The 27,803-nt window shown below is 47.7% G+C and overlaps 1 protein-coding gene across 7 annotated transcripts; it reads left to right on the forward strand.

Moving 5' to 3' along the window:
• The first annotated feature begins 173 nt into the window (after positions 1-173).
• Positions 174-27,464, forward strand: WNT5A (Wnt family member 5A). Of its 7 annotated transcripts, none has more exons than XM_007984632.3 (5): positions 174-197; positions 12,311-12,444; positions 13,686-13,936; positions 18,633-18,925; positions 22,629-27,464. In XM_007984632.3, exons 2-5 carry the CDS (start codon positions 12,350-12,352, stop codon positions 23,085-23,087), a joined length of 1,098 nt encoding a protein of 365 aa, XP_007982823.1. In that variant the 5' UTR covers positions 174-197; positions 12,311-12,349; the 3' UTR covers positions 23,088-27,464. The 7 variants fall into 7 exon arrangements, with proteins under 7 accessions (XP_007982823.1, XP_037859710.1, XP_007982820.1 ...); XM_038003782.2 differs by lacking the exon at positions 174-197 and adding an exon at positions 3,168-3,274; XM_007984629.3 differs by lacking the exon at positions 174-197 and adding an exon at positions 4,768-6,288.
• The last annotated feature ends 339 nt before the right edge of the window (positions 27,465-27,803 follow it).

Genomic DNA, 27,803 nt, shown 5'->3' on the forward strand with positions numbered 1-27,803 from the left:
CTGTCCTGAAGTCCAGGTTAACTTGTTTTGATTTTATCTGATAAACTCTGGGGAGCCTCTGAAGGGCTTTAAGCAGAGATGTGACGTGACCTGAGCAGCATCAGGGAGAGACAGCCCTCGTGCCCTCATTCACTCCTTCAGGGATAACAAGCTCTTTCCAGAGAGAAGGGAATTCTCAGGGCACTGCCCAATACAAGGTAAGAATTCAAGGTGAATTGCTGAGTATGGATGCTGTCTTTCTTGAGGGCGGTGGGGCAAGGGCAGAGACGTCAAAGCCAGCCAGTTAATGAAATAAGAACAAATCTTTGACAGCTCCATTGAGCTGGGCTTGAATCAGGCGTTCCTGGTGTGACTGAATCTGGTTATGTGCATGTCTGGTGTTCAGTGGAGTGAAATCAGAAGCTGTCAGGATTCGCAACTCCTAAAACAACTTGGCTTTATCAAAATCAGGACCTCTTTGAACTTTCCCTTTTCTCCACAACGCAGATAATAATAGGATCTATCTCACAAAGTAGTGAGGATGAAACAAGGCAATGAATGTAAAGAGTTTAGACAGGGCTGGCATCTGGCACATAGAGCTCAGTAAGTGTTGCCAGCAATCATTGTGATTGTTTATTACTGATTATTATCTCAGCACATACCTGCCTCATCTTTGTTGAATTCCATCATATAGGCATAGCCGGTGATCCTATAATTGCCACATTTCTCTCCTCTTCCCAGCCCTTACCCCTACTCTCCTCAGGCTCCTAGTTTTTCTCCAGATTTCACCTGGGGACCCAGGGAGAGACATTTACAGTGCAGAAATCATCACAGTAGCTGCCATTCATCAAGCTATCTCCATGGGCAGAGCTGGACCAAGGTCTTTTATACATGATCTCAATTATGAGAACAATCCTAATATGTTTGTTTCCTATCTCCACTGTAGAGGTGAGAAAATTGAGGCTCAAAAGGGTAAGTGACCACTACAGGGTCACTCAGTCAGCAAGAGGCAGAGCTGGGATTCAGACTCACATCCATCTGACCCTCATGTTCCCTAACATGAAACAAAATTAAAGCATCCATTTAGTGCCCCCCAAGGCACCACTGACTATGAAATGGTCATAGTCAACATAACATATAACACATAACACATAAGTGTTATATGAGGGAAGGACACCCTATTCAACAAACGGTACTGGGATAATTGGCATATAACACATAAGTAAGTTAGGAGGGCATAGTGAGTAATCAGGCTCAGTGCAAGGAGAAATTGAGAGTCTCAAAGAGCCTCCTGGAGTTAACCCAGAATCCAAAAATGTCCTATAATTTCAAGCGAGCCTTTTCCCCCCACAGGCCAGTGGTAGCACAAAGTGATAGTATTACTTTGACTGTGGCCATGTGGTGGTAAGGAAGCCCCTGACCCCTTTCCGGCCTCTTTGTCTTCTTTAGGGCTCCATCTGTGGCCCTGCTCACACAGCCCTGCTGGTCTTGACTCTGAGGCGAAGGAGTAAACATCTTGGGGCTCTTTATTAGTTTATTTCAGAAGATGGAGCCTGTTTGCCCCTGGGGCCCATCCCTCTTTTATGGCCTCCAGCCTTTCTTGACAAATTCTGGTGACTGGAGAGAAAACCGCTTTCTACAGCAGATCATTAAAACACCACCATAAACCCAGGGCCATAAAATATTATTTGCTGGGCATAAAAGGGGGGTAGATTTTCCCAGAATGACAACCCAGGTCCTGCTTTCTCCTGCTGGGAAAGGCGGCACAGGGATGCAGTCGTTCATAAATTCCTTATCTTGCACTCTGCTTTGTGAATAATCCGGTTGGGAGAGCAGCCAAAAATATTGATTTATTTGTTCCACAGATTCAAAAGCATTTTTAATGAGTAGAGCGTGGTGATGCCTTGCCAGTATGTCTTCGGATGACTCAATCTGAGGCACACACCCAAATGCACACACGGTTTGCAAGGGGAAACATGAAGTTCCAGAAACTGGAGGTCTGTCGAACACGAACCTTCACAGATGGAAAGGCATTGATATCTCTCCTTCCAACTGTCTGCTCATTTCCCAGCCAAACCAATCAATACCATAATGGGACTGGTGCTTACAACTGAGCCTGGCTTTCTAAGGCAGTCCCCACCCCTACCCACTATTGAAGGGTCAAAAGGGATTTCAAGTTGGTTCTTCTTAACACCGTCCTCTGAAATAATTCTTTCATCCATTCGCCCATTCATTTGGTTGTTACTACGAAGCACCTACTAAGTGTCAGGCACTGTTCTGAGGACTGGGGTTCCAGCCATGAAAAACGCAGATGAGGTCCTGCTGACATGAAGCTTATTGCTTCTGGGGTATAATCTCAGCACACTCATTATTAATATTAGCAGATAAAACTCACAACTCTTTATCTGAAGTCCTTGGGACTAGATGGTTTTGTTGGAAACTTTGGGAAAATAAAATTGCACATTGATATTAATTTGCAAGCAGCCCAGTGAGGTCTGGGGAAATACCCAGTAATCAAATGTATTCATATTTATTCAGTGAAGAGTATTCCTAGCAAGTGGAATAAATCAAGACTATGTCTTGTCATGTGAGGTCCGGTTTTGCCACCACAGGAGTTTGAAAACCTCTGTTTTCAGAGCTGCTTTTTTTCTAGAAGAGCAGGCATTGAGTGCCAGGTAAGTGCCTGACCCATGCTAGGAGCATTCCTAGACATCATGTTTCATTATCACCACTCCCCTGATTTTCAAGCTCATCTCATTTCATTCTCAATGCATTTCTACAAGGTAGATCATGAAATTTCTGTTTGCTGCTGTTGTGTGTAAGAGGGTTCTGAAGTGCTGGCTGAGAGGCTAGAGAAGGTGTGACAGCTGGAAAGTGGCAGGGCAGGGACTGGAACTCTAGATTCCACAGCTGGCACTCTTAACCACTAACCAATACCGACTTCCACTAGAGGAAAGACTGCAGAACAGGAAATAGCACTGTTTGGGCTGTGTCTATACAAGCAAAGGCAATTGGAGAGAAGCAGGTGATTATCCAGATAACTCAGAAAATAGCCATTAAAAAAAAAGGGGGGGGGTTTGTGGTTGGGTAGCCAATGTTTCTACACTGGCTGTGTGTGTGGAGGAAATTCCCAGGTTAACGGCCCTGTTCTTCATGGAACAGGATCCTCTACACGCACTGCCTTGGACTCTGGGACACTGGGACGCTAGTTTCTCCGTTCTTCACGAGCGCCATTTGGCAGCCTCTTTCATAGTCAGCTCATATCCTGCCACTTCTCAGAGCTGCTGCACGTAAGGTGGGTCCCGGAGATCCATGCCCGCGGGGAGGGGCTGGGGTGTCTGCCCAGGAGGCACGTGCTCTCCCGCAGCCAGGGAATCTCAGTCTGCAGCTACTGGGCAGAACAGCAGGGGAGAGGGGGAAGGGCGGAGGGACGCAGCCCAGGGGCGATTTGCCGGGCGGAGACCCTTTTTTTCAGACACCTTCCTCCTGTGGGCAGATCTCAGGTTAGATTCGAAGACTGTAAAATGCCCACGGGTAGGGAAGTGGTCAAGGCTTACAGAGGAGGTTAGAGGAATGGAGACTCAGGAGGTAAAGGGAGGTGTCCCAAGGGGAGCTTTGAGGACCTTGGATTCCCTCTCCTTAAGGCCGCACACGCCTTGGGGGAAAGAAAGCAAGTGGGTTGGCGGGGGGAGGGTGCTAAGCAGGAGCATCTGTCTCTGGTACTTGGTGGGAAGTTCACACTGCCATCTTTGCGCGCCAGGAAGGAGGCCAGGGCTGGGGAAGGGTTCAGTCGGCTAGGACAATTAAGGAATGGGAAGGGGCTATGGAGGGTGGAACGGCATCGCTGGAGCCTGGGCCGGCGAGCCCTGGGGTGTGGGGGTGGAGGGACTGGAAGAACAAAACAGCCACCACCCCAAAACACCTAGGCCACGGATTTTTCGCCTTAAGGTCAAGTGCATGCCAATGAGCGGAGAAAATAGAATCGTGTGTGTGTGTGTGTGTGTCTTCACCTTTGACAGCTGGAGGATGCGGACGGCGGAAAATAACTATTACGCTCCAGTGTAAGGCACTGTTTGTGGGGTGGGGCCCGCGTCGTGCTGGAGGTAGCGGACACAATCCACCAACCCTGCCCCTCCGGAGTCCCCAAAACCACGGGCATCTGGAAGCGTCTAGAAATTCCGGTGCCCGGAATCCGGTTTTGCCAAACTTCACAATCTCCTCACCTGAGGGCACCGGCCAAGATCTCCGTGGCAGGGCCACGCATCGCGCCTGGATGCTCTGGGCCAGAGCCATATGAGCAATCATGCATCCCAGTACCCAAGTCCCTACTACTCTGGGGACTTTGCAGGAGGTGGGCGCCTAACCCTATCCGTCAGCCCCAGGGCTTAAGTATCCTCTCCCAGAGGTAAGAATAAGGAGGTCCCCCACGAGGTTCCATGTCAAGGTAGCAGTCTCCGTGGAGCCCCAGTGGGAGCGGTCTGGGATACGCGAGCGAGCCAAGGGGTCCAGCCGGGGAAGTTGGGGTTCAGCTTCCCGCCAGTCGGTGGCTCTGGAAGGAGCGCAGACAACCAGGCGGCAGGCAGGCAGCGGCTGCAGAGTGGACCTCTCTCTTTCAGCAGATGCCGCGGGGGATGGGGAACCTAGAGACGGGGAGACAAGGGGGGTGTACCCCGCCTCCCGGCACCCCAGCCCGTAGTACGGCTTTAAAATCCTGCAGAGTTTGTCATAGGCCGGCCTCACCACGCATGCGCATAGGAGAAGTTGAGTTTTTTTCTTTCGTCCCCCCCTTCCTTCTCTCTTTCCAGCCGCCCCTAGTTCTGAAACTTTGAAGAACTTTTTTTCTTTCTTTCTTTCCTTTTTTTTTTTCTTCCTTCTGAGAACAACAGGGGAAAGAGGAGTCTGGAGAGAGGGAGGGAGAGAGTAAGGCAGTTGGCCAGAAGGGCCGGGGGGTGGGAGGGGGGGACGCGTCCCCGAGGTCGGTCAGTCTGTCTGCGGGGCACAGGATCGCGTGGAAATCTGCTGCGAGCTCCACGGAGCCGCCTTCGCCGCCTAGAGCCGGGGTCCGTGCGGCAGCTGCCCAGGGAGCCCTTCCGCCGCCGCCGCTGTGCCCGGGACCGCCCGCCTCCCGCCGGCCCGCTCTCCCGCCCCTCGGACCCGGGCGCCAAACGAGGAGGTGGGCAGCCTCGCCGGCCATGGACCGCCGGAGCTGAGTCGCCGCCGCGGAGCTCCGAGCTCTCGCCCCTCCCCAGCCTCGCGCCCGCTGTGCACTCGCTCCTCTTCGCCCTTCGCCCTGGAAAAACGGGGGAAAAGAGAGATTAACCCGAAGAGAGAAAGAACGGGATACGGGTGGGGGGAGCCCGCGTCTCCCCTGGGTTAGTCGCCCATCGCACCACCCTCCCCAGCTCACCGCACAGCAATAAGTTTCGGGGCAACTTTCACCTATTTTGCGCCCCGTTTTTGCCGAACCCTAAAATGAAAGGACACAATTTGGCGCTGACTCTTGCAGCTCTGATGGCGACTTGTGCGTTTTCAGCGGCATCTCCCGGAGAAAAAGCCATGCGCGCCTGATTGTTCTGTGGCCCCAAAGCTGCAGCGGGGGTGTGTGTGTTGGGGTGTGTGTCTGTGTATGTACAGAGACGTCCACACTAACTCGCGGCTGCAGGATCAGCGTCTGGAAGCAGACGTTTCGGCTACAGACCCAGAGAGGAGGAGCTGGAGATCAGGAGGCGTGAGCCGCCAAGAGTTTGCAGAATCCGTGGTGTGAATGAACTGGGGGCACCTGGGCGCACAGATCGCCCCCCCCTTCCCCCACCCCGGGCCAAAGTTGAGTAGTGGGACATTTTTTTCACCCTCTTGTGAAGAATTTCTTTTTATTATTATTTGTCGTAAGGTCTTTTGCACAATCACGCCCACATTTGGGGTTGGAAAGCCCTAATTACCGCCGTCGCTGATGGACGTTGGAAACGGAGCGCCTCTCCGTGGAACAGTTGCCTGCGCGCCCTCGCCAGACCCGCGGCTCCCTAGTTGCGCCCCGACCAGGCCCTGCCCTTGCTGCCGGCTCGCGCGCGTCCGCGCGCCCTCCGTTCCTGGGCGCATCCCAGCTCTGCCCCAACTCGGGAGTCCAGGCCCGGGCGCCAGTGCCCGCTTCAGCTCGGGTTCACTGCGCCCGCCCGACGCGCCCCGGAGGACTCCGCAGCCCTGCTCCTGACCGTCCCCCCAGGCTTAACCCGGTCGCTCCGCTCGGATTCCTCGGCTGCACTCGCTGGGGTGGCGACTTCCTCCCCGCGCCCCCTCCCCCTCGCCATGAAGGTAGGTGTTCAGTGCGCCGCCGACTCTCGCCACTTTTTTTCTTTACTTCCCCCCACCCGCTGTTGGAAGTTAACTGAGTTCTCTTCGCCTCTTCCTATCCCTCCATTTCCCCAACCGCCTGGAGAAGCTGGAACTCCAGCGTCGCTGGCCGGAACTCCTACCCCTTCGACCCCCACGCTGGGCGCACTGCCTCAGTGCCCCAGGAGATCACTTCTCGTCGCACCACCCGTTCTGCAAACCTTTTCGTCTTTGGAGAAACACTGGGGAAGAGCGATAGTAGAAAAACTGAGTGCGGTTCACTGACGACTTTCCTTTTGCTCTGAGAACATCGAGTGTAATTTACTATGTATATTTCAGTAACAGGATAATGATTCAATTCAACAAATATTTACCAAGCGCCCACTGCGCGGGCACCGGGAGGGTATGTGGCCGGGGCTCGGGATGGGGAAAGGGACTCCTTGGTTGAGAGAACCCGCAGAGGAACCAGGGGCCAACTACCCCAGAGCGGCGTACACCTTCCCCACACACCCCCGCACCGACGGAGGCCAGATTGTAGGCTTGCCTTGGCCGGGTAACTCGAGCGCTTCAGGCCCCTTTGCCTTTAAGAGTGCCTGGCGGGGGGCCAGCGCGCACCCCGGCGCGGGGAGAGGGGTCGCGTTATTAGCATTATTAGCCGCCACTGGGTGAGCTCAGGCACTTTGCAGCAGTGGTGGGGGCGGGGAGTTGTGGTGGTGTGGCTGTAATCCCGTACTCCGGGAGAGCGCTCCCCGGCCCCCTGAGCGGAGTCCGCCTTGTCCTTTAGAAAACACTTGGGCCTCCGCGTTGGGAGAGCAGGCGGGGGCCAGTTTGTGAACTCTTGTTTGTTTTAATTGTCAGTTGTATGTTAAAGCCGAGTCACACACTCAGAGGGTCACTGAGAGTTCACTTTTACGAAAAGTTAACGTTTCTTCCTGCCAACATAAGTTGTTATTTTCTAAACAATTTTTCTTATCTGCCCTCCAAGCTTCGATTCCTATTTCCATTTTTCTGGTCTTTCCCATTTTCAGTTTCTTAGAAAATAAGGTTAGAATTGAAATTAAGATGTTTCCTAGAAGAAAACAACCCCTCTTCCCCCAAAAAGGTAAAAAAAAAAAAAAAATCTGGAGACCACACAGCCCTGTTTTACTTTCTAATCCCTGGCTGGTATCGAGGCCCCTTCTCTCTCGCCTGTCTTTTCTCTCTTCTTTCTTTAAATAGGCAATTCGCTGTTAGGAAGTAACTTGGGCCTGTCCGTGAGGTCGCACCTCCTCAGCCCCTGCCCTCCCCCCAGTCAACATTCGCACATTCACTGCCGAACCAGTCAGATTTAGTTTCTAGACAGTCTGCCAGTGGAGTTTCGAGGGGGCAATGCGGAGAGTGCACAGCAAACCGCAGGCCAACAAATGTGTGTGTGTGTGCGTGCCTGTGTGTGTGTGTAGGGGAGTAAAGGATCAGTTGTTCTCGGGTCCAGGACGTACTAGCCTTCGTCTCCTCCACCCCCCGACCCTCTCAGCGGAAGACCCTCCCCAGGAGGCCCGGCCCAAGAATCCCCTGTCTTCTCCCCCCCTCCCCAGTGCGCTGCGGTGCTCCAGGGGTTAGCACTATGCGCGCAGAACTCGGAGCCATCCCCGCGGTCTTTTCTTCCCCGCGGTGCGGTGCCGGCTGCCCCCTGTTGGCCGCCTTGAGGTAGGACTCCTCCGAGCCTCGGTTCCTTGGGGCGGGCGGGCAGCTGCTCCCCTCTACTTCCCACCCCTGCTCCCTTCATCCCTCGCGATCACCAGACCCCACTCTCCCAGCAGGGGCCCTCGGAGGCCCCCAGAGGACCAGTTTCGCTGCGCCGCCAGTCGCTGCAATATGGAAGGGGCCACAGGTCCGGCCCAGCAAATGGGACTCGGCCAACTGGACACAGGGTTGGTACCTCTTCTTCCGGGCTTGGGAAGGAGAGTGTCGCCCTAGGAGGCCTCGGGTCTGGCCTCAGCTGCCTCCCAACTCTCTGTGGTCGAGAACAAGTGTTGCTTTCCCGCTTCTCACCCCACTTCCATCGTCTATTAAAAATTGGTAGCGAAACTACCTTTAAAGAGTAGGGGTTTGACTATCATTTCACTTTCTTTCTGTGTCCAAGGACTCTGCTCCACCTCTGGACAAAGTTGATCCTCTGCCGAGAAGGTTAGACATCCTGTGTGAGAAGGTGTGAGTGGTGTGTGTGTGTATCCTGGGGTTGGAAAGCCCAGTCTAAGGGATGGACGAGGGCGTAGGAAACAGGAGAACCAGGCCAGATTGTTCTTCCCCTGGGGACTCACTGTACCCGAACCTGGAACCTGCCTTCAGTGCTGAGGCCTGGGTGGCTCTCTTTTGTCGCACTGATTCTGGCTCAAGGTGTAACCTCCGCCTTCTCTATCTGGCAATTCCCTCCTCCCCCACCCCGCTCTGCGCGCGCGCCAACACACATATTGCTGTGGACACAACCCTTGCGCTCAGGCATGGGGCGAGGCATGGGCAGTAGTGGCTCCTTTGTCTGCTCCCCTAAAGCGGACCTCCTACCCGCCTGGGCCGGCCCATTCTTCAGCTCCTCGCGCCGCTCCCCGCATTCTCCAGGGCAGGACGTCCCAAGTTTTTGGCTGCAACTGAGTGCTTTCCTGCTAGTTTCTCCATCTCTCTCCTTGCTTTAGGGAGAGATCGGAGTGGGCAAAACAGCTTTCTTTTTCCACCAAGAGTGGAGATTCTTTTTGGAGTTTCCTATCCTCCCCTTCGATGCCTTGAGCCTGTGTCAAACGGGCTTATTCCACCTAGTTGGCGTTCCTCATCGTTTGCACTCCCAGAAACTTGGGCCCTAAACGTAGAGAGTCTAGCAAAAGGGGATGCCTAGATTGAGTGTGGCAGCGCCCCGGGGCCGAAGGGAGAGGATCTTTGCCTGGCCTTTAATCTTTTCCCTTAAGGGGCTGCATGCGGAGGACTTGGGTGTTGCAAGACTTTAGGTGTGCATTCGGCTGCTCCCCGCGCCCTTCGAGCGTCCTCTGAACAATTTTGCTACTGAGGTTTCCTCTCCCTCATCCCTCATCAGCCCCGGCCCGCACCGCGGTTGGTAAAGAAGGATCAGGAACACCTTTAATCCGACGCGAAGGCTTTCAGGGATAAATAGAAAGGGAGCCACGTCGTTGAACTGCTCTGGATTGAAGACAAGGGCGCAGGAATGCCCTCCTCCACCTCACTCCTCTGGTGCGCTGAGCCCCTCAAACTCCCCCAGTCCTCCTCCCCGTGGCACGCGAGGAAGATTCTCATTGTCCTTACAGTCATCTTCCCTGGGCCCCGAAAGTGTTGGAAAACATTTAGCCCCTTCTTTGGGAAACTCAGCTTCTGATCAGAATTTTTGTTTTACCCCTGGGGTTGACAGTCTCCCCAGAGGTCTCATTTCATACTGTCTTTTCGGATCAGATCTCTTGGTAAACAGGCGGGGATGTTTTACCCTACAGAGCCGATGTATGTGTGAGTTCGCTGTGAGTTCCTTGAGTATCTCAAACTTGTGGGGCCTTTTCTGGGTTGCACCGGGATTGAAGCGGGAAGAGGGCCAAGGTGTTTCCGGGCAAGCGGCGGGGTTAAGTGGAGACGCGACTCGTGAGGCTCTCCTTTCCGATCCCCCTTTGGGACACCCTCTGCCTACCTCTACCCTGGAGCCAGGGAGACCCAAGTCGTGGAGAACGGATGGGCCCGCTCACAGTTGGCCTGGGCTCTGGGAACTGGTGGACTCTCCCCGGGGGCGTCGGGCTGGGAGTGGGTTCGGTTTGTGTGGCTTCGGCTATAACAAAGAGATCCGCTGTAATCCGCCGAATCTGTTATCAATTTCTCCGCTGCTTGAGCCCCGCCCCACGCGCCCCGCCCGCCGGGAAGCTCGGAAAGTGCAAGCGGCCAGCAGCAATCTGGGCCGCTGACTTGGAAGCATGTCGCAGCGTTTGTGTCTGTGCACGCGTGTGAGTGTGTAAATGTGCCCGAGTGTGAGTGTGTATGAATGTGTGCGCGCCCGGCATCGGCTGCCCTTGGGGAGAGTTGACTTTGCTGCCTGGGCTGCCCGTGAATCAGACTTTGCAGCCCACCCCCTCCCCTGGAGGAAACTTGACACTTAGGGCGGGGGTGGGGAGATAGCCGGAGCTTTCTCTCTCCTAGCTGGGGAAATCCCAGATTTCCATTCTCCGGGATGCGTCCCCCCACCCAGCTTTGCAGCATTTTGGGGACAACTGGGCCTTGGGTGCGGAGCTCTGCTTAGCAGGCGCTGGGGACCACATAAGCATTTCCTCTCTGAGAAGCCCCGAAGCGTCCGGGCCAATGGGGCGGCTCATGGAGAAAAGCCTTGGCAGGCTCCTGAGCCCCATAGCTTTACCAGGGCTGCCTAGTCCCGTCTGTCCCTTTTACGGCACAGGTTCCAAGCCAGGCTCTTCCACCGCCTTAAAGAGGCTCATTTTTCTTTTCTTTTCCATGGAAGGGGCTCCTTAAGGGGCTATGGGCGATGCAGCGCAGCAGGGTTACACTTATCAGAGATGTGAAAGGAGATTTTTAAAACCCGCTCCTCCCACCGGCACCGTCCACCGACTTGCTCCGCCGCCGCCTACAGGTGGAGAAGTCACCAGTGGGGAGGAACGGCAGCGGAAGCTTCCAAGGCCAACTCCTACCCCAGAAATTCTTCAGGAAGGGAACCTTCACCGCTGGGGGCTTCTTTGCCCTGGAATCGATGCGTCCAGATGCGGCTCGGGAGCCAGCGCCTCTGGCCCCGTCTGGACTCATCCGCAACGGCTCTGGCCTTGCCCCGCACCCCCGCCTTTCGGGACTGACCGAACCGAGTCTGAGTTGGGCTGGAGAGGCTAGACTGGAGGCAGGGTGGCAGAGTTCCAACACCAGGCTCGCAGTGCCGCGATGGCAAAGTGACCCACAACCCCAGATCAGGACCAAGGGAAACTGGAGTCCCTCTGGACCTCCCATCTCCTCCCTCCCTGGTATCTACCAGGTGTGGGGTGGGAGGGAGAGTGAAAAATCAGAATTTGGGAGAAAGCTGTGGGGAGGGCAGGGAAGGAATCTTCTCTCTGGGCAGTGAGACCCAGAGTCCCTTCTTTCCTCTAGGGGAAGTTCCATCCCTTCTCTCAGTCCGTGGAAGAGGCCACAGGCGACGCGGGTGTGGGTGGCACTCCTTTCCGGTTTCCTCGGTTGGGAGACCAGACCTCTCTCTCCATTATCCCCTAGGGCCCCCATCTCCTTCTCTCTTCCCCAATCTGGCTGAAGAGCGTCCTGAAGGAAATCCGGGTTGCTCTTCCCCATCTGGAAGTGGCTTTCCCCAAATCGGCTCGTAAACTGATTATGAAACATACGATGTTAATTCGGAGTTGCATTTCCCAGCTGGGCACTCTCGCGCGCGCTGGTCCCCGGGGCCTCGCCCCCCACCCCCTGCCCTTCCCTCCCGCGTCCTGCCCCCATCCTCCACACACCGCCCCCCCTCCCTGCGCTGGCCACCCCGCCTCCTCCGCAGCCGCTGGCGGCAGCGCGCTCCACTCGCCTCCGTGCTCCTCTCGCCCATGGAATTAATTCTGGCTCCACTTGTTGCTCAGCCCAGGTTGGGGAGAGGACGGAGGGTGGCCGCGGCGGGTTTCCGAGTGAATTACCCGGGAGGGACTGAGTACAGCACCAACTAGAGGGGAGCCAGGGGGTGCGGGACTCGAGCGAGCAGGAAGGAGGCAGCGCCTGGCACCAGGGCTTTGACTCAACAGAATTGAGACATGTTTGTAATCGCTGGCGTGCCCCGCACACAGGATCCCAGTGAAATCAGATTTCCTGGTGAGGTTGCGTGGGTGGATTAATTTGGAAAAAGAAACTGCCTATATCTTGCCATCAAAAAACTCACGGAGGAGAAGCGCAGTCAATCAACAGTAAACTTAAGAGACCCCGATACTTCCGTTGTTTAAACTTGTATGCTTGAAAATTATCTGAGAGGCAATAAACATCTGCTCCTTTCTTCTCTCTCCAGAAGTCCATTGGAATATTAAGCCCAGGAGTTGCTTTGGGGATGGCTGGAAGTGCAGTGTCTTCCAAGTTCTTCCTAATGGCTTTGGCCGTATTTTTCTCCTTCGCCCAGGTTGTAATAGAAGCCAATTCTTGGTGGTAAGTTCATTCTATGTGCGTGTTCTTCCTCTTCTTTTTCTTTTCTTTTCTTTTCTTTTTTTTAAAAAAAGATTTGTTTGTATGATGCGGGGATATTTAAAGCTGGATAGTGAGTGTGGGTGTATTTATCCAAGACGTATGTATATAGTTTACTTATATGTAGTTTTAAATCAGAATTTTCTTTTAACTTGTTAATATTGTAAAGCTTATCTTCAGCTCCTAGGAAATGGGAAACTATAAATCTAGGCCTTTTTCTATGAAGCCCTTGTTCAGATGTGTGCTTGTAGTACATCATGCAATAAAAAAGAACAGAAATTCACTTTGCTAATAATTGTAAGCCTATCTATAAAATTTACTTTTTGCCACCTCTAGGTAGTAAAAGTGAGGTTTCAACTTTTATTTTCTGTCACTTGAGATTATTATTAACCTACAGAGTTTGAAGTAGGCAGAGTTCTAGGAGGACAGCTAAACTCCAAGTGCAGAAATATTGGGGCTGTAATGTGATCAAAAGGAGGTTAACTTGAAGTAGTCAAATGTACCCAAGTGGGGGTTTCTTACTGGGTAGGGACCTTGTAGATAGACTGTAATATATCCAGAGCATTGTTTTTGATGGTGTTCTGGATATTTTTTTTCCCTATAAATGAACAGCATTTTTCTGACTGTCAAACATAACTTCTGTTCACTGGGTACCCTGTCTTGGGTCCCTCACAATCACATAAGGAGCCCTTTTAAAATGTCCAGAAACGTGGTGAATTTTCTCCATTCTGTATACTTGTCCCTCTGTTCTTCCATCAGTCAAAAGGAACTGCTATCTCCTACCTGTATCTAATTGCGTCTACTTTCAGCATTCATAAGTTTTTAAGGCAGATTGGTCCAATTTGTGGGGCAAAGTGGGTCACTTTCTCTAATGTCAGAGGCCTGTCCCTCAAACTGCTGTTTCCCCCTTTTCTGAGTGGATTTTGGAAATACTGGTTCAGGTATATGGTGACAGGGGCTAGGAAGGGAGTGAAAATACTAACTGAGGAGCCAGATGGCAGGATGGGGACTGCACAATACCTCCGTTTTCTGAGTGCAGTTTAAACAGAGGAGTTTTATGAAGCCCTTCTCATACTTTGTCATGAGGACAAGCAGGAGAGAAAAAAGCATCTGTGTGCTTAAAACTATGTATTGCTGACATGCTTTCAGGGGGCCCACCTCGAGATTTCACGTAAATCTTCAATGCACATCTCCCCCCCTTGCAGGTCGCTAGGTATGAATAACCCTGTTCAGATGTCAGAAGTATATATCATAGGAGCACAGCCTCTCTGCAGCCAACTGGAAGGACTTTCTCAAGGACAGAAGAAACTGTGCCACTTGTATCAGGACCACATGCAGTACATCGGAGAAGGCGCGAAGACAGGCATCAAAGAATGCCAGTATCAATTCCGACATCGAAGGTGGAACTGCAGCACTGTGGATAACACCTCTGTTTTTGGCAGGGTGATGCAGATAGGTAGGAAAACATTTAAAATATTTTTTTAAAACATTAACTTTTTTTCCTAGAAGAAATCCTTAGCGTTTACTTCATGCTTGATAGAAAGCATGAAGAAGGATGCCTTCCAGCTTGGGTTGTGGCTTGGGCATTTTTGTCATTATAGCAAATGATGTTAATTCCTGTCCCTACACCTGATGATAAGTTTTGGATTTTAATTAAATCAGGAGGCAAGTATCACAGACACCTTCATTTTTACAAACACTTAATTTTTCTATAAAGCATTTTGTTTAAAATAGAAGCAGAACACTTATTTTGGTTTCTTAAAAGTAGGTGGGGGAAAGCAAGTCATTTATACGCTTTTAAACGTCGAAACTCTCTTGCCTGTTAGTTTTTTAAGCCACAAGTCAAACGGCCCGAGCATCAAACTAAAAATTGCCATCTTTTAGAATCCTGGATATATTGAAAGTGAACAAAGTTTTTAATTTTCCTAATAGAACTATTTCCTGAGGCTATAAAGATATAGACGTTAAAAGCTTTATTTTTAGTCCCAGAAAGAATTTTAATTAAAAGTGATCCAATTTATGTTTGTGATTTCAGCAACTGATATAATAAAAGCACATGGTTGAGATGTCAACCTAGGAACTTTAAAAAAAAAAATTAAGAGTATTGCTCACGGTCCGAGTCTTAATTTTAAATACGTTGTTGAACATCTTACTTCCCCATTCAAAGAGACAGCATTTCAAATGGGCTAAAGGCAAAGATTTTGAAAAATCTGTTTGTTTGCCTCTGCTTTTGTGTAAATAGTATAGGATACTATTTGACAGATGTGGTACAATGTGTGTTTTCTAGTGTGACTATTTTAGGTTTCTCTACTTTTATGCAAAAAAGCCCTTATAATTAATATGACTGCAGTGACTCCCAAAGTAAGAAGCAGTTTATCAAGGCAATTAACTGTTTATACTGACTGAAGAGAAAAAGTTGGCTTAATATCCATCACAGATGGATAAAATGCTTTTTTTTATTAAAAAAAAAAAAAAACCCTGAAAATTACGTTCATTGAGAACAAAAAAGAGTTGTCAGGTGATGTTTGAGCCAAGCAGTTTTATAAACTAAAATAATACAAGACTGAAAGCTGTTGCCCTGATTGAATGGGAGAATGGCCTGTAGCCTCAGCCTGCAAAGTTTCATGGGGCTTTGTCCTTTCCGTTAATGATTAAAATGTGCTAATGTATATACTGGGATCTGAATCTAAGAGCTAAGCTTCAGGAACACAGGAGTTTCCCCTGCCTGTGGGCTGTCTTATGTAGTTAACTGGGAGTGTGGTAGATTTATTCTCCCGTGTGCTGATATCGTAAGTGAACTTAAATACTTTTGAAAAATTCTGTGAGGATGGTAAGTTGTGAACTTTTCCCCCTTCTTATATGTTCCTCCTAAACTGCCTTCCTCTCAAACTATGGGACTACTTTTTCACATGTATATGAGTTAGCAAAAATCATACACCTCTGATGGTAACCAAGAAGGAAAACAGCAATCGGAACTGTTTATCTGTGTAGTCACTTGAATACAGCTTTGATTTAAGATCCTCCTCTCGTTTTCATACGTAGCCTGTTTTGGGCCAAAATGTTCAGAATAAGCTATCATTTGCTAAGTGAATTTGAGTTCTGCTGGAGATTTATTTTAAATGCGGTCCAAGATTCAAAGAGCCTGCTTCCTCAGGGAACAAGCAGAACCCTTGGTACAAAAGGCTATATTTAATTGTCCCTGAAAAGTATGCTCTCTGGTCTTCAGCTGCACGGCACTACTGTCTGGGTCCATGGGAAGTGGATGGGAGTGGTACCTCCCCAAAGCCTCCGAGACAGCCCTCCTAGATACTACCATCAAGTCAGCTGATGTCCTGGGAAGATGACAGTGCATATGGCATCCTCCCCTGCCAAAGGTCCCCCAGGTGCCTAGCGTCTCAGAGCAGAAAGCTGCTGCTGGGTGGCTTGTGGTAGGACACCGATGGGGCCTTCTGTTTTTTACTTAATTAAAAAAGAGAGAGGAGAGAAGAGAAAACAATAGATTTTTATGAAAGAGGAACATGGACCCAGTTCCAATAGTTGGAAAACTTCTTCGCTTTCACTTTTCCACTTAACAGTATACTTGAAGAGAATGAGCTGAGGGAAAATTTAAAATACCTTTGATGCCAAAAGGTGTGTGTGTGTGTGCGCGCGCGCGCGCCCACCCCAAAGCCCTCAGTATACCAAGGATATTGAGAGTAATTCTTCTTTGTGAGAATCTGACCTTGTGATGGGGCCAGTGTCTGAGAAACTCAGGCCGCCACCTCTGACCCCCTCTTCAACTCATTTTTCTGAGATGCCAGTTGCCTTGGAGGCACCATGCACAATTACTTCATGAAGGGCCCACTCTTCATTTTGGAAACTTTCTCATTTTTCATCATGCTACCCTTTCCTTCCAGCTTTTGTCCCCATCTGTCTCTTCTTTGTTTCCATGCTGTGAAAAGATATGTAAGGAAGGCACCACTTGTAAGGGGTGTAGATGTGGGTTTCACAGGAAGGGAAACCTAACTGAATCAGCAGTATTCCAACAAGGATGACTGTGTCCTCCGGCAATTAGCCAAAGAATACTTTTCAAACTGACGCTTACCCTGCAGTCGCCAATTAGCTTAGAGGGATCTCCCAGGTTTGTATTCTGGGGCATAAAAGGAAATGCTCAAAATAGACTTATGAAAAAAGCAGCATTGTTTGTGTTTTGTATAAAGCCTTCTTATGCTCTGTATACTCAAAGGACAGTGTCTTCTTTTCCTCTATCCCCAGAGGATCATTTCATCTCCTCTTCCTCTAGCTACTACCTCTTTGTTCTATAAATCCCCCATCCAGGGCCACGGCATTTTCTGTACTATCAAATTACTCCTTAGAAGCTATATATTGTCCTCATTCTTTTCCATTCCCCTGATGTACTTTGCCTCTCTAATCCTGCTAGATAGATGTAACGCATCACAGGAACTTTCTAGATCTTCCTGCCAACCACCAGCACATACCTTCAAGTCATTCATTTTGAAAATATGGGAGGAGGAGGATATATGGTAAATCAGAACCATCACCATTCACAAATGGCTGTGACTGGCATGGAGCCAAAGACCAAGAATGAGGTTGCCTGCTGGATGCTTGAACTGGCATCACTGTCCTCCTGCAGAATAACCTTTCTCGTTGAGACTGAATCCTGTTGTCAGCTTTTCTTGTGTTCCCCACTTCCCCCTCAGAAAAAAGATTGTTAGCAAGCTCTCAAAGTAAGTATAGGAGAAACTGATTGGGGTACATGAATTTCAGCACCAGAAGAGGTCCCTTTCCTTGCATCTATTTAAGTACCCTTATTTTGCAATTGAGGAAAGTGAGCCTGCCCCCCAGTCCCACCCCTACCCCATGCTTCAGCTGGCTGGATGATAGATAACTCTTTCTCTCCCAGATTACAGTATTTTTATTAACTGGCTCTTGTTACATGCAGAAATGTCTCTATGTACAAGTGAAGTTTAGGGTAGTCTATGATAGCCTCCAGTTTTTTCCTTACAAATAGGGTCCCTGTAACTATTATATGCAGAGATATTCCTTACAAGTTTTGAGGAAGAAGATAACCTCCCTCCCTCTTTTCTCCATAGGTTGTGCTTTTTTCCTTCTTGCTGTCATTCTAATACTTTGAGGCAAAGGCAGTGGAGGAGTGGGCAGGGGGTGTTTGCAGAAGTGGCATTAAAGAACAACAGGCTGTTTTAAAAGCAGACACTCATTCTTGAACGAGAAGTATCAGGCCAATCAGCCCGGGATTTAAGAAGAGCAAGCTTCATTTATAACTCTCTGTGAGCTGATTTAGAATTGTCCTCTGGGAAAGTAAAGAGCCTTGTCCTGAGAAATACTTTCTGCTGCGTGAAGGAAGAGGGAGGAGAGGTTACAACTGCCAGAGGAGGAGTGGACACAAGGCCAAAACGAGTGTGGCAGAAACTAGTGTGGCCGCTGGCAGTGTCTGCCTTAGACTCAAGGCCTAGCAAATTCTGTAATCCTGCCCTATATGTAACTAAAATGAAAATAATACTAAACATTAAAATAAGTGTAAGACAGTCTACCCATATTCTGAGTGTTCCTTCAATGACTTCTTTCACGTGCATTTTTGGAAATATCAAGTTTTGACTATTTTCAAAAGAGTCACAGAGAAAATCAATCCAGCACTGCTTAGAATCCGGCCTTCAGCTCTGAAATGGCTGAGCAGAGACACCGGGGATCTGCTACTCCTTTGCTAATTGTTGCTTCTGTGTGGTTTGGGGGATCTTGCTCGGCTTCCCCTCAAGCTGGGCCCAGGGCCTGGTGCGTGTTAAGGATGGGGCAGCCCGAGCTTTTACCTTGTTGATCCCCTTCTCCCTACCCCCACCAACCCCTACTCCCTATCCTCTACCCCCACCTCCCCCAACCCCTACCTGCCCTTCTACCTCCCCTCTACTCTTGCTTCCCCACCTCCTACTTCCCCCCAACCTCCAGCCTCTCCTACCTTCTACCTCCCCACTCCCTTCCTCGCCCCCACCCCACCTCCTACCTCCCCTCCATCTCTACCTTGTCCCCCTCCTCCTACCTCCCCTGCATTCCCTACCTTGCCCCCATCCCCGCCCCCGGCAGCAACCCGACCCAGCTTGTGGGGCAGGCGGCCATTGACCCCTTGTTCTTACCCGCAGGCAGCCGCGAGACGGCCTTCACATACGCGGTGAGCGCAGCGGGGGTGGTGAACGCCATGAGCCGGGCGTGCCGCGAGGGCGAGCTGTCCACCTGCGGCTGCAGCCGCGCCGCGCGCCCCAAGGATCTGCCGCGGGACTGGCTCTGGGGCGGCTGTGGCGACAACATCGACTATGGCTACCGCTTTGCCAAGGAGTTCGTGGACGCCCGCGAGCGGGAGCGCATCCACGCCAAGGGCTCCTACGAGAGCGCTCGCATCCTCATGAACCTGCATAACAACGAGGCGGGCCGCAGGGTGAGTGCCCCCGCCCACGCATCTCTGTCCCCTTGCCTTGCCCTCCAGCCTCCCTGTCGCTCCTTCCCCTCCTCTGCCGCTCCTTCGCTATATGGTCCTGTCTGTCTCTCTCCGCCTCTTTCTGTCTCTCCTTATCTTTCTCTGTCTTTCCTGTCTCTTTGCTCCTCGTCCTGTTCCCGTCTCACTTTCTTTCTCCCTCTTCCCTTCTTTTCCTCCTTCCCTGTCTCTCTCTTCTCCCCCTTTGTCTCTCTCTCTTTCCTCCATCTCTCTCCATAGTTGCCCCCGCACATCCCAGAAGGGCCTCCTGGGGAGATAATCTTCCCTTGCGCCCCCAGCTAAGGTGATCCAGCAGTTGTCTGAAAAATACCTTTCCTTGCCTTTTTAGTTAGTCCCCGGTACCCTTGGCTAGTGGAGCACAGAAATAAGAATGGGAATAACTGTCTGCCTCCTGCCTGGACGATGTCTGTGGTTGGCTTTCAGTTTGGGACAGGGATTTTTTGTCTTCCTAGGTCCCCAGATGGGAAAGCCCTCACCCCAGCTTTCAGGCTCTTTCCCTCCTTTCTTTCTCCCTGCCTCTCTTTATGTCATTAGGTAGCAGGCCTGATGGATGCAGGGTTTTTTTAAAAAGGGCTTTTCTAGGAAAAGGACAGCATTTTTAACAGTGTGGGATTTTATAGGTCTGACCATCAGGCCAATCACAAAGTGGCTCTGGAGAGAAGAGAGCAGCAGAAGTGCTCAGGGAGGACCATCTTTGCAGTCCTCACAAGTCTCCTGGTTCCCCTTCTTTCCTTCCCCTGGTGGGGATATGAAAAGCTACTTCTCAATAGTTAAAAAGACCCTTTTTTTCCTGCGGTTAAACACATGGCACTTTATGGCTGTTTTAAAATGAAGGGGTGAAAACTTTTCTTAACTTTGGCAGCATTGAAAACCAGGGCCATTATTTTTTCACAGAACCCAAGGTAGGTGCCAGGAACTTTCTGGTCAGAGATTTCACTCTTCTGTATTTTGGGGTGAGGGAGAAGGAAGATAATCACAGAGTAAACTGTAGATTGGGAAACTGAGGCCCAGAAAACCACTTCATGACCATGGGAGAAAATTTAAAAATGGAAATATAAGCCTAGGTACATTTTTATTGAATTCATGCATCTCAGCTAAGTGGTGAAGAGCTAGCAGTGTGGGAATTAGAGAAATCTCAGTTAAAATGCAGCATTGTCTGTTCTTTGCTTTTTTTGAGCCTCTGTTTTCCCATTTCCACATCTGTTAAATGGCCATGGCAAATAATCACATGAGGTTATTGTGAGGACTGAGATCATCTAGTAGGTTGAACCATGTGAAATTGCCAACATTTGACTCTTTTTGACCTCCAAAATAACAGTTTCAGTTGGTTTAATTAAAGGTCTTAGTTTAGTGTCGGTCAGTAGTAAATGCTTGATAGATGATAACTACTAAACATTATAAGCAAAGGACATAGAGAAGTCAAAGATCGTGTAGATAATTCCAGCTAGCGTATCTTCTCAAATTTGATGTTAAACATTTGGGTGTATTGGGGAAGGACTAAACTCTACAGAATTTTGCCTGTGCTGCCCTGAGGGGTCGAATAATTGCTACAGACAGAGTGTGGCCTCTCCTTTCTCAGGCCTCTCATTGCCATGGTGTCTGCAGTGTTGGTTGCCTCCTCTGTGGTGGACCCAGGGCCATATGAAAATTTGGGGGGGGTGGGTTGGGATCAGCCCCATTTTCTCTGGAAGCCCATAAAACCTTGCTTTCACCCTCTTCAGGGATGCATCACTGGGATCTCTATATATGACATGCCTCAGATCAGAAATGCCTCAGATCAGAAATGCCTCCAGAAGAGAGCTATGTCTGACTCTTAAAGGCCCCTATCCAGGGGTATGCCCATATTTGGTACTCTCATACATCTTTGGGACTTTCTTAGCCTTCTGTCATGTCCAGAAATCATCAGAGACTTGGCAACCAAGAAGAGAGGGTCAAGGGATTTCCAAGTGGCAAGAGAGGATTTGGGGAAGTTTGAAAAGCACTATAATGTTACACTTCTGCTTTTTTTTAGTAGACAGTTTTTTGGGGGTAAATTTGATCATTGGAGTAGTGAGCTGAGTTTGGATTTCGGTGAGTGACTTTACGAAGAAGATAGTTTTTTTCTCTAGGATGGTGGGGCTAGGGGATGGAAATTTGGGCACCATGCCAGGAAATCATATTAGAATTTCCACAGGGCATTAGCTTTTAAATTTTCCTCAATGTGGAGCAAAGGTTAAATACATTTGCAAAACCCTTCCTCAGACTAGCTGAGTGCCTGAAACTCCTTATGCCAAGAGAGTACACTTTGGCCCCCTTTAAAAGAGCCCCTGTGAATCCCTGGAGGAAGAAGGTGGCTGTTGTCTGTGGAAGAGGCCTTCTGACACACGCCCAGCCTCCAGGTTCCTGACAGGTCTTCTCCAGCACACTCACACTATGTGGACTCTGGAGAGTCACTGGCACAAGGAACTGTGGGCAGCCGGGTCTATAAATAGGCAACCACCACCTCCCAGACTGCTGGGCAGTGTTGTGGGCCCAGACCCATGGGCACTGCTACTGGGAGGCCCGAGGTGACTGAGAAAGGGCCCAGATGCCATGTCCTCATCACTCTGGAGAAAGACCAGATTTATTGTGTCCCTTGTCACCCTAAAGAAAGACCAGATTTACTGTGTCCTAAGTGCCAAGCACTTTCCACATCTCCCCTGATTTTATCCTTATAACAGTGCTTGGAGGTTGGTGCCATCACTGCTGCCTTCACAGATGGAAAACAGAGGCCCAAAAAGGGGCAACCTGTTGTCTGAATTCAAGGGTAGAGTCAGGAACACAATCCACGTCGCTTGGCTCCAGGGTGGGTGCTCTTGGCCTAGGGGGGTGGTGGATGGGGTAGGGACTGTGTGAGAAACAGGAGTGAGGATACCTGAGTTCCAGACCCAGTCCCCCCACACTTTAGCTGTGTGACCTGTGCAGGCTACTCAGCATCACTGTGCCATCATCCAATCCAGCCCATGTCATAATGTTGCTGGGATGGTTAAATGAGATCATGAGTATAAGGACACTTACAGTGCCTGGTGCACAGCAATAATAGTAGTAGTGGGTTAAGATTTGAAGGTTGATCCCACTAGGGCTGGACTCCTCCCAATTCTGCACTTACCGGCTGGATATCCATGGGCAAGTCCCTAAGCATGGGCTTGGAGTCCAGCTGCCTGGGTTCAAATCCTGGCACCCTTACTCCCAGGAGTTGGTTGAGTAGCTCATCTTTCTGGGTTTCACTTTCCTTCTCCGTGAAATGGAATGATACTAGCACATCTCACCTAGCTGGTACTGGGGATGAATTCAGGTAATGCATTGTGAACAACCTCTGGGATGAGTGTCCACATGTGCTGTTGCTGTTTCTCTGAAAAAAAGCAGCTGGAACAATTTTTTTTCCTGTTCCTATTTAAAAAACCACGGTTGTTGATAATGATGATATAATAATGAGTGGCTAAGAACATATTTATTTGGAAGAATTTTTAAAGAAGGCAATACAAGACTTCTGGTGAAGGAAATATCATACAGCCCTTAATTCAGCTGGGGAACATAGCTCCGTGGAGAAGGTGGAGAACTTTGTTCCCACAGCCTGCATCTGGCTCCTCCATGAATGTGTGTACTGATTGTCCCCATTTCCCTGCAGACGGTGTACAACCTGGCTGATGTGGCCTGCAAGTGCCATGGGGTGTCTGGCTCATGTAGCCTGAAGACATGCTGGCTGCAGCTGGCGGACTTCCGCAAGGTGGGTGATGCCCTGAAGGAGAAGTACGACAGTGCGGCGGCCATGCGGCTCAACAGCCGGGGCAAGTTGGTGCAGGTCAACAGCCGCTTCAACTCGCCCACTACACAAGACCTGGTCTACATCGACCCCAGCCCTGACTACTGCGTGCGCAACGAGAGCACCGGCTCGCTGGGCACGCAGGGCCGCCTGTGCAACAAGACGTCAGAGGGCATGGATGGCTGCGAGCTCATGTGCTGCGGCCGCGGCTACGACCAGTTCAAGACCGTGCAGACGGAGCGCTGCCACTGCAAGTTCCACTGGTGCTGCTACGTCAAGTGCAAGAAGTGCACGGAGATCGTGGACCAGTTTGTGTGCAAGTAGTGGGCGCCGCCCAGCACTCAGCCCCGCTCCCAGGACCCGCTTATTTATAGAAAGTACAGTGATTCTGGTTTTTGGTTTTTAAAAATATTTTTTATTTTTCCCCAAGAATTGCAACCGGAACCATTTTTTTTCCTGTTACCATCTAAGAACTCTGTGGTTTATTATTAATATTATAATTATTATTTGGCAATAATGGGGGTGGGAACCAAGAAAAATATTTATTTTGTGGATCTTTGAAAAGGTAATACAAGACTTCTTTGGATAGTATAGAATGAAGGGGAAATAACACATACCCTAACTTAGCTGTGTGGACATGGTACACATCCAGAAGGTAAAGAAATACGTTTTCTTTTGTCAAATATGCGATCATATGGGATGGGTAGGATCCAGCTCAAAGAGGGTGGTAGAAATCTATTCACAATTCAGCTTCTGTGACCAAAATGAGTTGTAAATTCTCTGGTGCAAGATAAAAGGTTTGGGGGGGGAAAACCCCAAAACAAACTTCCCTTCCCCAGGGGGGCTGCTAGCTTGCTTTTTGCATTTTCAAAATGATAATTTAAAATGTAAGGACAAGAATCTCATATTCTCAAGGAAAAAAGGTATATCACATGTTTCATTCTCCTCAAATATTCCGTTTGCAGATGGTCATATTCTAATAGCTCATGAAATTTGGGCAGCAGGGAGGAAAGTCCCCAGAAATTAAAAAATTTAAAACTCTCACATCAAGATGTTGATTTGTCGCTGTTATGGGAATTAGGATTCCAGATTGTAAAAAGATCCCCAAATGATTCTGGGCACTAGATTTTTTTGTTTGGGGAGGCTGGCTTGAATATAAATGAAAATATCCTGATATTTTCTTAGGGATACTTGGTTAGTAAATTATAATTATAAAAATAATACATGAATCCCATTCACAGGTTCTTAGCCCAAGCAACAAGGTAATTGCGTGCCATTCAGCACTGCACCAGAGTGGACAACCTGTTTGAGGAAAAACAGTGAAATCCACCTTCCTCTTCACACTGAGCCCTCTCTGATTCCTCCATGTTGTGATGTGATGCTGGCCACATTTCCAAATGCTAGCTCCACTGGGTCCCCTTTGGTGGTAGGACAGGAAATGAAACTTTAGGAGCTCTGCTTGGAAAACAGTTCACTACTTAGAGATTTTTGTTTCCTAAAACTTTTATTTTGAGGAGCAGTAGTTTTCTATGTTTTAATGGCGTAACTTGGCTAACGGAATTCACAGAGGTGTTGCAGCATTTCACTGTTATGATCCTGTGTTTAGATTATCCACTCAAGCTTCTCCTATTGTACTGCAGGTGTACCCTAAAACTGTTCCCAGTGTACTTGAACAGTTGCATTTATAAGGGGGGAAATGTGGTTTAATGGTGCCTGATATCTCAAAGTCTTTTGTACATAACATATATATATATACATATATATAAATATAAATATAAATATATCTCATTGCAGCCAGTGATTTAGATTTACAGTTTACTCTGGGGTTATTTCTCTGTCTAGAGCATTGTTGTCCTTCACTGCAGTCCAGTTGGGATTATTCCAAAAGCTTTTTGAGTCTTGAGCTTGGGCTGTGGCCCTTCCGTGATCATATCTTGAGCACGACGAAGCAACCTTATTTCTGAGGAAGCTTGAGTTCTGACTCACTGAAATGCATGTTGGCTTGAAGATATCTTTTTTCTTTCCTGCCTCATCCCTTTGTCTCCAACCTCCATTTCTGTTCACTTTGTGGAGAGGGCATTACTTATTGTTATAGACATGGACATTAAGAGATATTGAAAATTCAGAAGCATCAGCAATGTTTCTCTTTTCTTAGTTCATTCTGCAGAATGGAAACCCATGCCTATTAGAAATGGCAGTACTTATTAATTGAGTCCCTAAGGAAAATTCAGCCCACTACATAGATAGCTAATTTTTTTTTTTTTTTAATAAGGACACCTCTTTCCAAACAGTGCCATCAAATATGTTCTTATATCAGACTTACATTGTTTTAAAAGTTTGGTAAGATATACATCTTTCATACCCCTCTTAGGCAGGATGGCTTTCATATCACCTCAGCCAACTGTGGCTCTTAATTTATTGCATAATGATATTCACATCCCCTCAGTTGCAGTGAATTGTGAGCAAAAGATCTTGAAAGCAAAAAGCACTAATTAGTTTAAAATGTCACTTTTTTGGTTTTTATTATACAAAAACCATGAAGTACTTTTTTTATTTGCTAAATCAGATTGTTCCTTTTTAGTGATTCATGTTTATGAAGAGAGTTGAGTTTAACAATCCTAGCTTTTAAAAGAAACTATTTAATGTAAAATATTCTACATGTCATTCAGATATTATGTATATCTTCTAGCCTTTATTCTGTACTTTTAATGTACATATTTCTGTCTTGCGTGATTTGTATATTTCACTGGTTTAAAAAACAAACATCGAAAGGCTTATGCCAAATGGAAGATAGAATATAAAATAAAACGTTACTTGTATATTGGTAAGTGGTTTCAATTGTCCTTCAGATAATTCATGTGGAGATTTTTGGAGAAACCATGACGGATAGTTTAGGATGACTACATGTCAAAATAATAGAAGAGTGGTGAATTTTACCACAACCAAACTATTTGGAAGCTTCAAAAGGTTTCTATATGTAATGGAACAAAAGGGGAATTCTCTTTTCCTATATATGTTCCTCAAAAAAAAAAAAAAAAAAAAAAAAAATCAAGCAGATGGCTTAAAGCTGGTTATAGGATTGCTCACATTCTTTTAGCATTATGCATGTAACTTAATTGTTTTAGAGCGTGTTGCTGTTGTAACATCCCAGAGAAGAATGAAAAGGCACATGCTTTTATCCATGACCAGATTTTTAGTCCAAAAAAAAATGTATTTTATTTGTGTGTGTTTACCACTGCAACTATTGCACCTCTCTATTTGAATTTACTGTGGACCATGTGTGGTGTCTCTATGCCCTTTGAAAGCAGTTTTTATAAAAAGAAAGCCCCGGTCTACAGAGAATGAAAACTGGTTGGAAACTAAAGGTTTGTTGTGTTAAGTGCAATTAATACAAGTTCTTGTGCTTTTCAAAAATGTACACGGAAATCTGGACAGTGCTGCACAGATTGATACATTAGTCTTTGCTTTTTCTCTTTCCGGATAACCTTGTAACATATTGAAACCTTTTAAGGATGCCAAGAATGCATTATTCCACAAAAAAAAACAGTAGACCAACATATAGAGTGTTTAAAATAGCATTTCTGGGCAAATTCAAACTCTTGTGGTTCTAGGACTCACATCTGTTTCAGTTTTTCCTCAGTTGTATATTGACCAGTGTTCTTTATTGCAAAAACATATACCCGATTTAGCAGTGTCAGCATATTTTTTCTTCTCATCCTGGAGTGCATTCAAGATCTTCCCAATACAAGAAAATTAACAAAAAATTTATATATAGGCAGCAGCAAAAGAGCCATGTTCAAAATAGTCATTATGGGCTCAAGTAAAAAGAAGACTTTTAAGTTTTAATCCAGTTTTATCTGTTCAGTTCTGTGAGCTACTGACCTCCTGAGACTGGCACTGTGTAAGTTTTAGTTGCCTACCTTAGCTCTTTTCTCATACAATTTTGCTAATACCAAGTTTCAATTTGTTTTTACAAAACATTACTCAAGCCACTAGAATTATCAAATATGATACTATAGCAGAATAAGTACTGTAAATAAGAGACCGATACTAGCTAACTCCAAGAGATCATTAGCAACATCAGTCCACAAAGACTGAGTGGCCCACAACATATAGAGAGATAGAAAAGGTAGTTATAACTTGAAGCATATATTTAATGCAAATAGGCACCAAGGCACAGGTCTAAAATACTACATTGTCACTGTAAACTATACTTTTAAAATATTTATTTTTTTAAAAGTATTTTCTAGTCCTTTCTCTCTCTGTGGAATGGTGAAAGACAGATGCCTTGTTTTGAAAGTAAGATGATGAAATGAATTTTTAATTCAAGAAGCATTCAGAAACATAGGAATTAAAGCTTAGAAAAATGATCTAATTTCCCTGTTCATACAAACTTTACACTTTAATCTGATGATTGGATATTTCATTTTAGTGAAACATCATCTTGTTAGCTAACTTTAAAAAATGGATGTAGAATGATTAAAGGTTGGTATGATTTTTTAAAATGTATCAGTTTGAACCTAGGAGATTGAATTAAAATGCTGTCTCAGTATTTTAAAAGCAAAAAAGGAATGGAGGAAAATGGCATCTTAGATCATTTTTATATGCAGTGTACAATTTGCTGGGCTAGAAATGAGATAAAGATTATTTATTTTTGTTCATATCTTGTACTTTTCTATTAAAATCATTTTGTGAAATCCAGTGCAGTCATGTGTGTGTGTTTAGCAGAGAGAGTGTTCATTGAAGTTTGATGTGGGCATGGATTACGGCTTAGGGTATCCAGAAAATAACACATACATTTCAGGTATGTAGATGATATGGTGGTTGAAGCTCAAGCATGTATTTTGTACGTTAGTGCTCATTTTTCTTTTGCCTATTGCTGATTTTCTTCATTTCTTACCTGCTCTGCTGCTGTTAATCCCTAAGAGTTATAGTGAGATTTTTTTTTTTTTTTTAGTGTAGGCATTTAGCACAGTGAGATGGGACTACTATGAAATTCTAGGGCAAGGAAAGAAAGAGTGACTTGAGGAGAGAAATAAA

Source organism: Chlorocebus sabaeus, chromosome 22 (assembly GCF_047675955.1).
Source record: "Chlorocebus sabaeus isolate Y175 chromosome 22, mChlSab1.0.hap1, whole genome shotgun sequence".
NCBI lineage: Eukaryota > Metazoa > Chordata > Mammalia > Primates > Cercopithecidae > Chlorocebus > Chlorocebus sabaeus.

Coding starts and splice junctions, on each gene's coding strand:
- WNT5A (XM_007984629.3), top strand. Junction 12,445..13,685: donor ATAGAAGCCAATTCTTGGTG/GTAAGTTCATTC, acceptor CCCCCCTTGCAG/GTCGCTAGGTATGAATAACC. Junction 18,926..22,628: donor ACAACGAGGCGGGCCGCAGG/GTGAGTGCCCCC, acceptor ATTTCCCTGCAG/ACGGTGTACAACCTGGCTGA.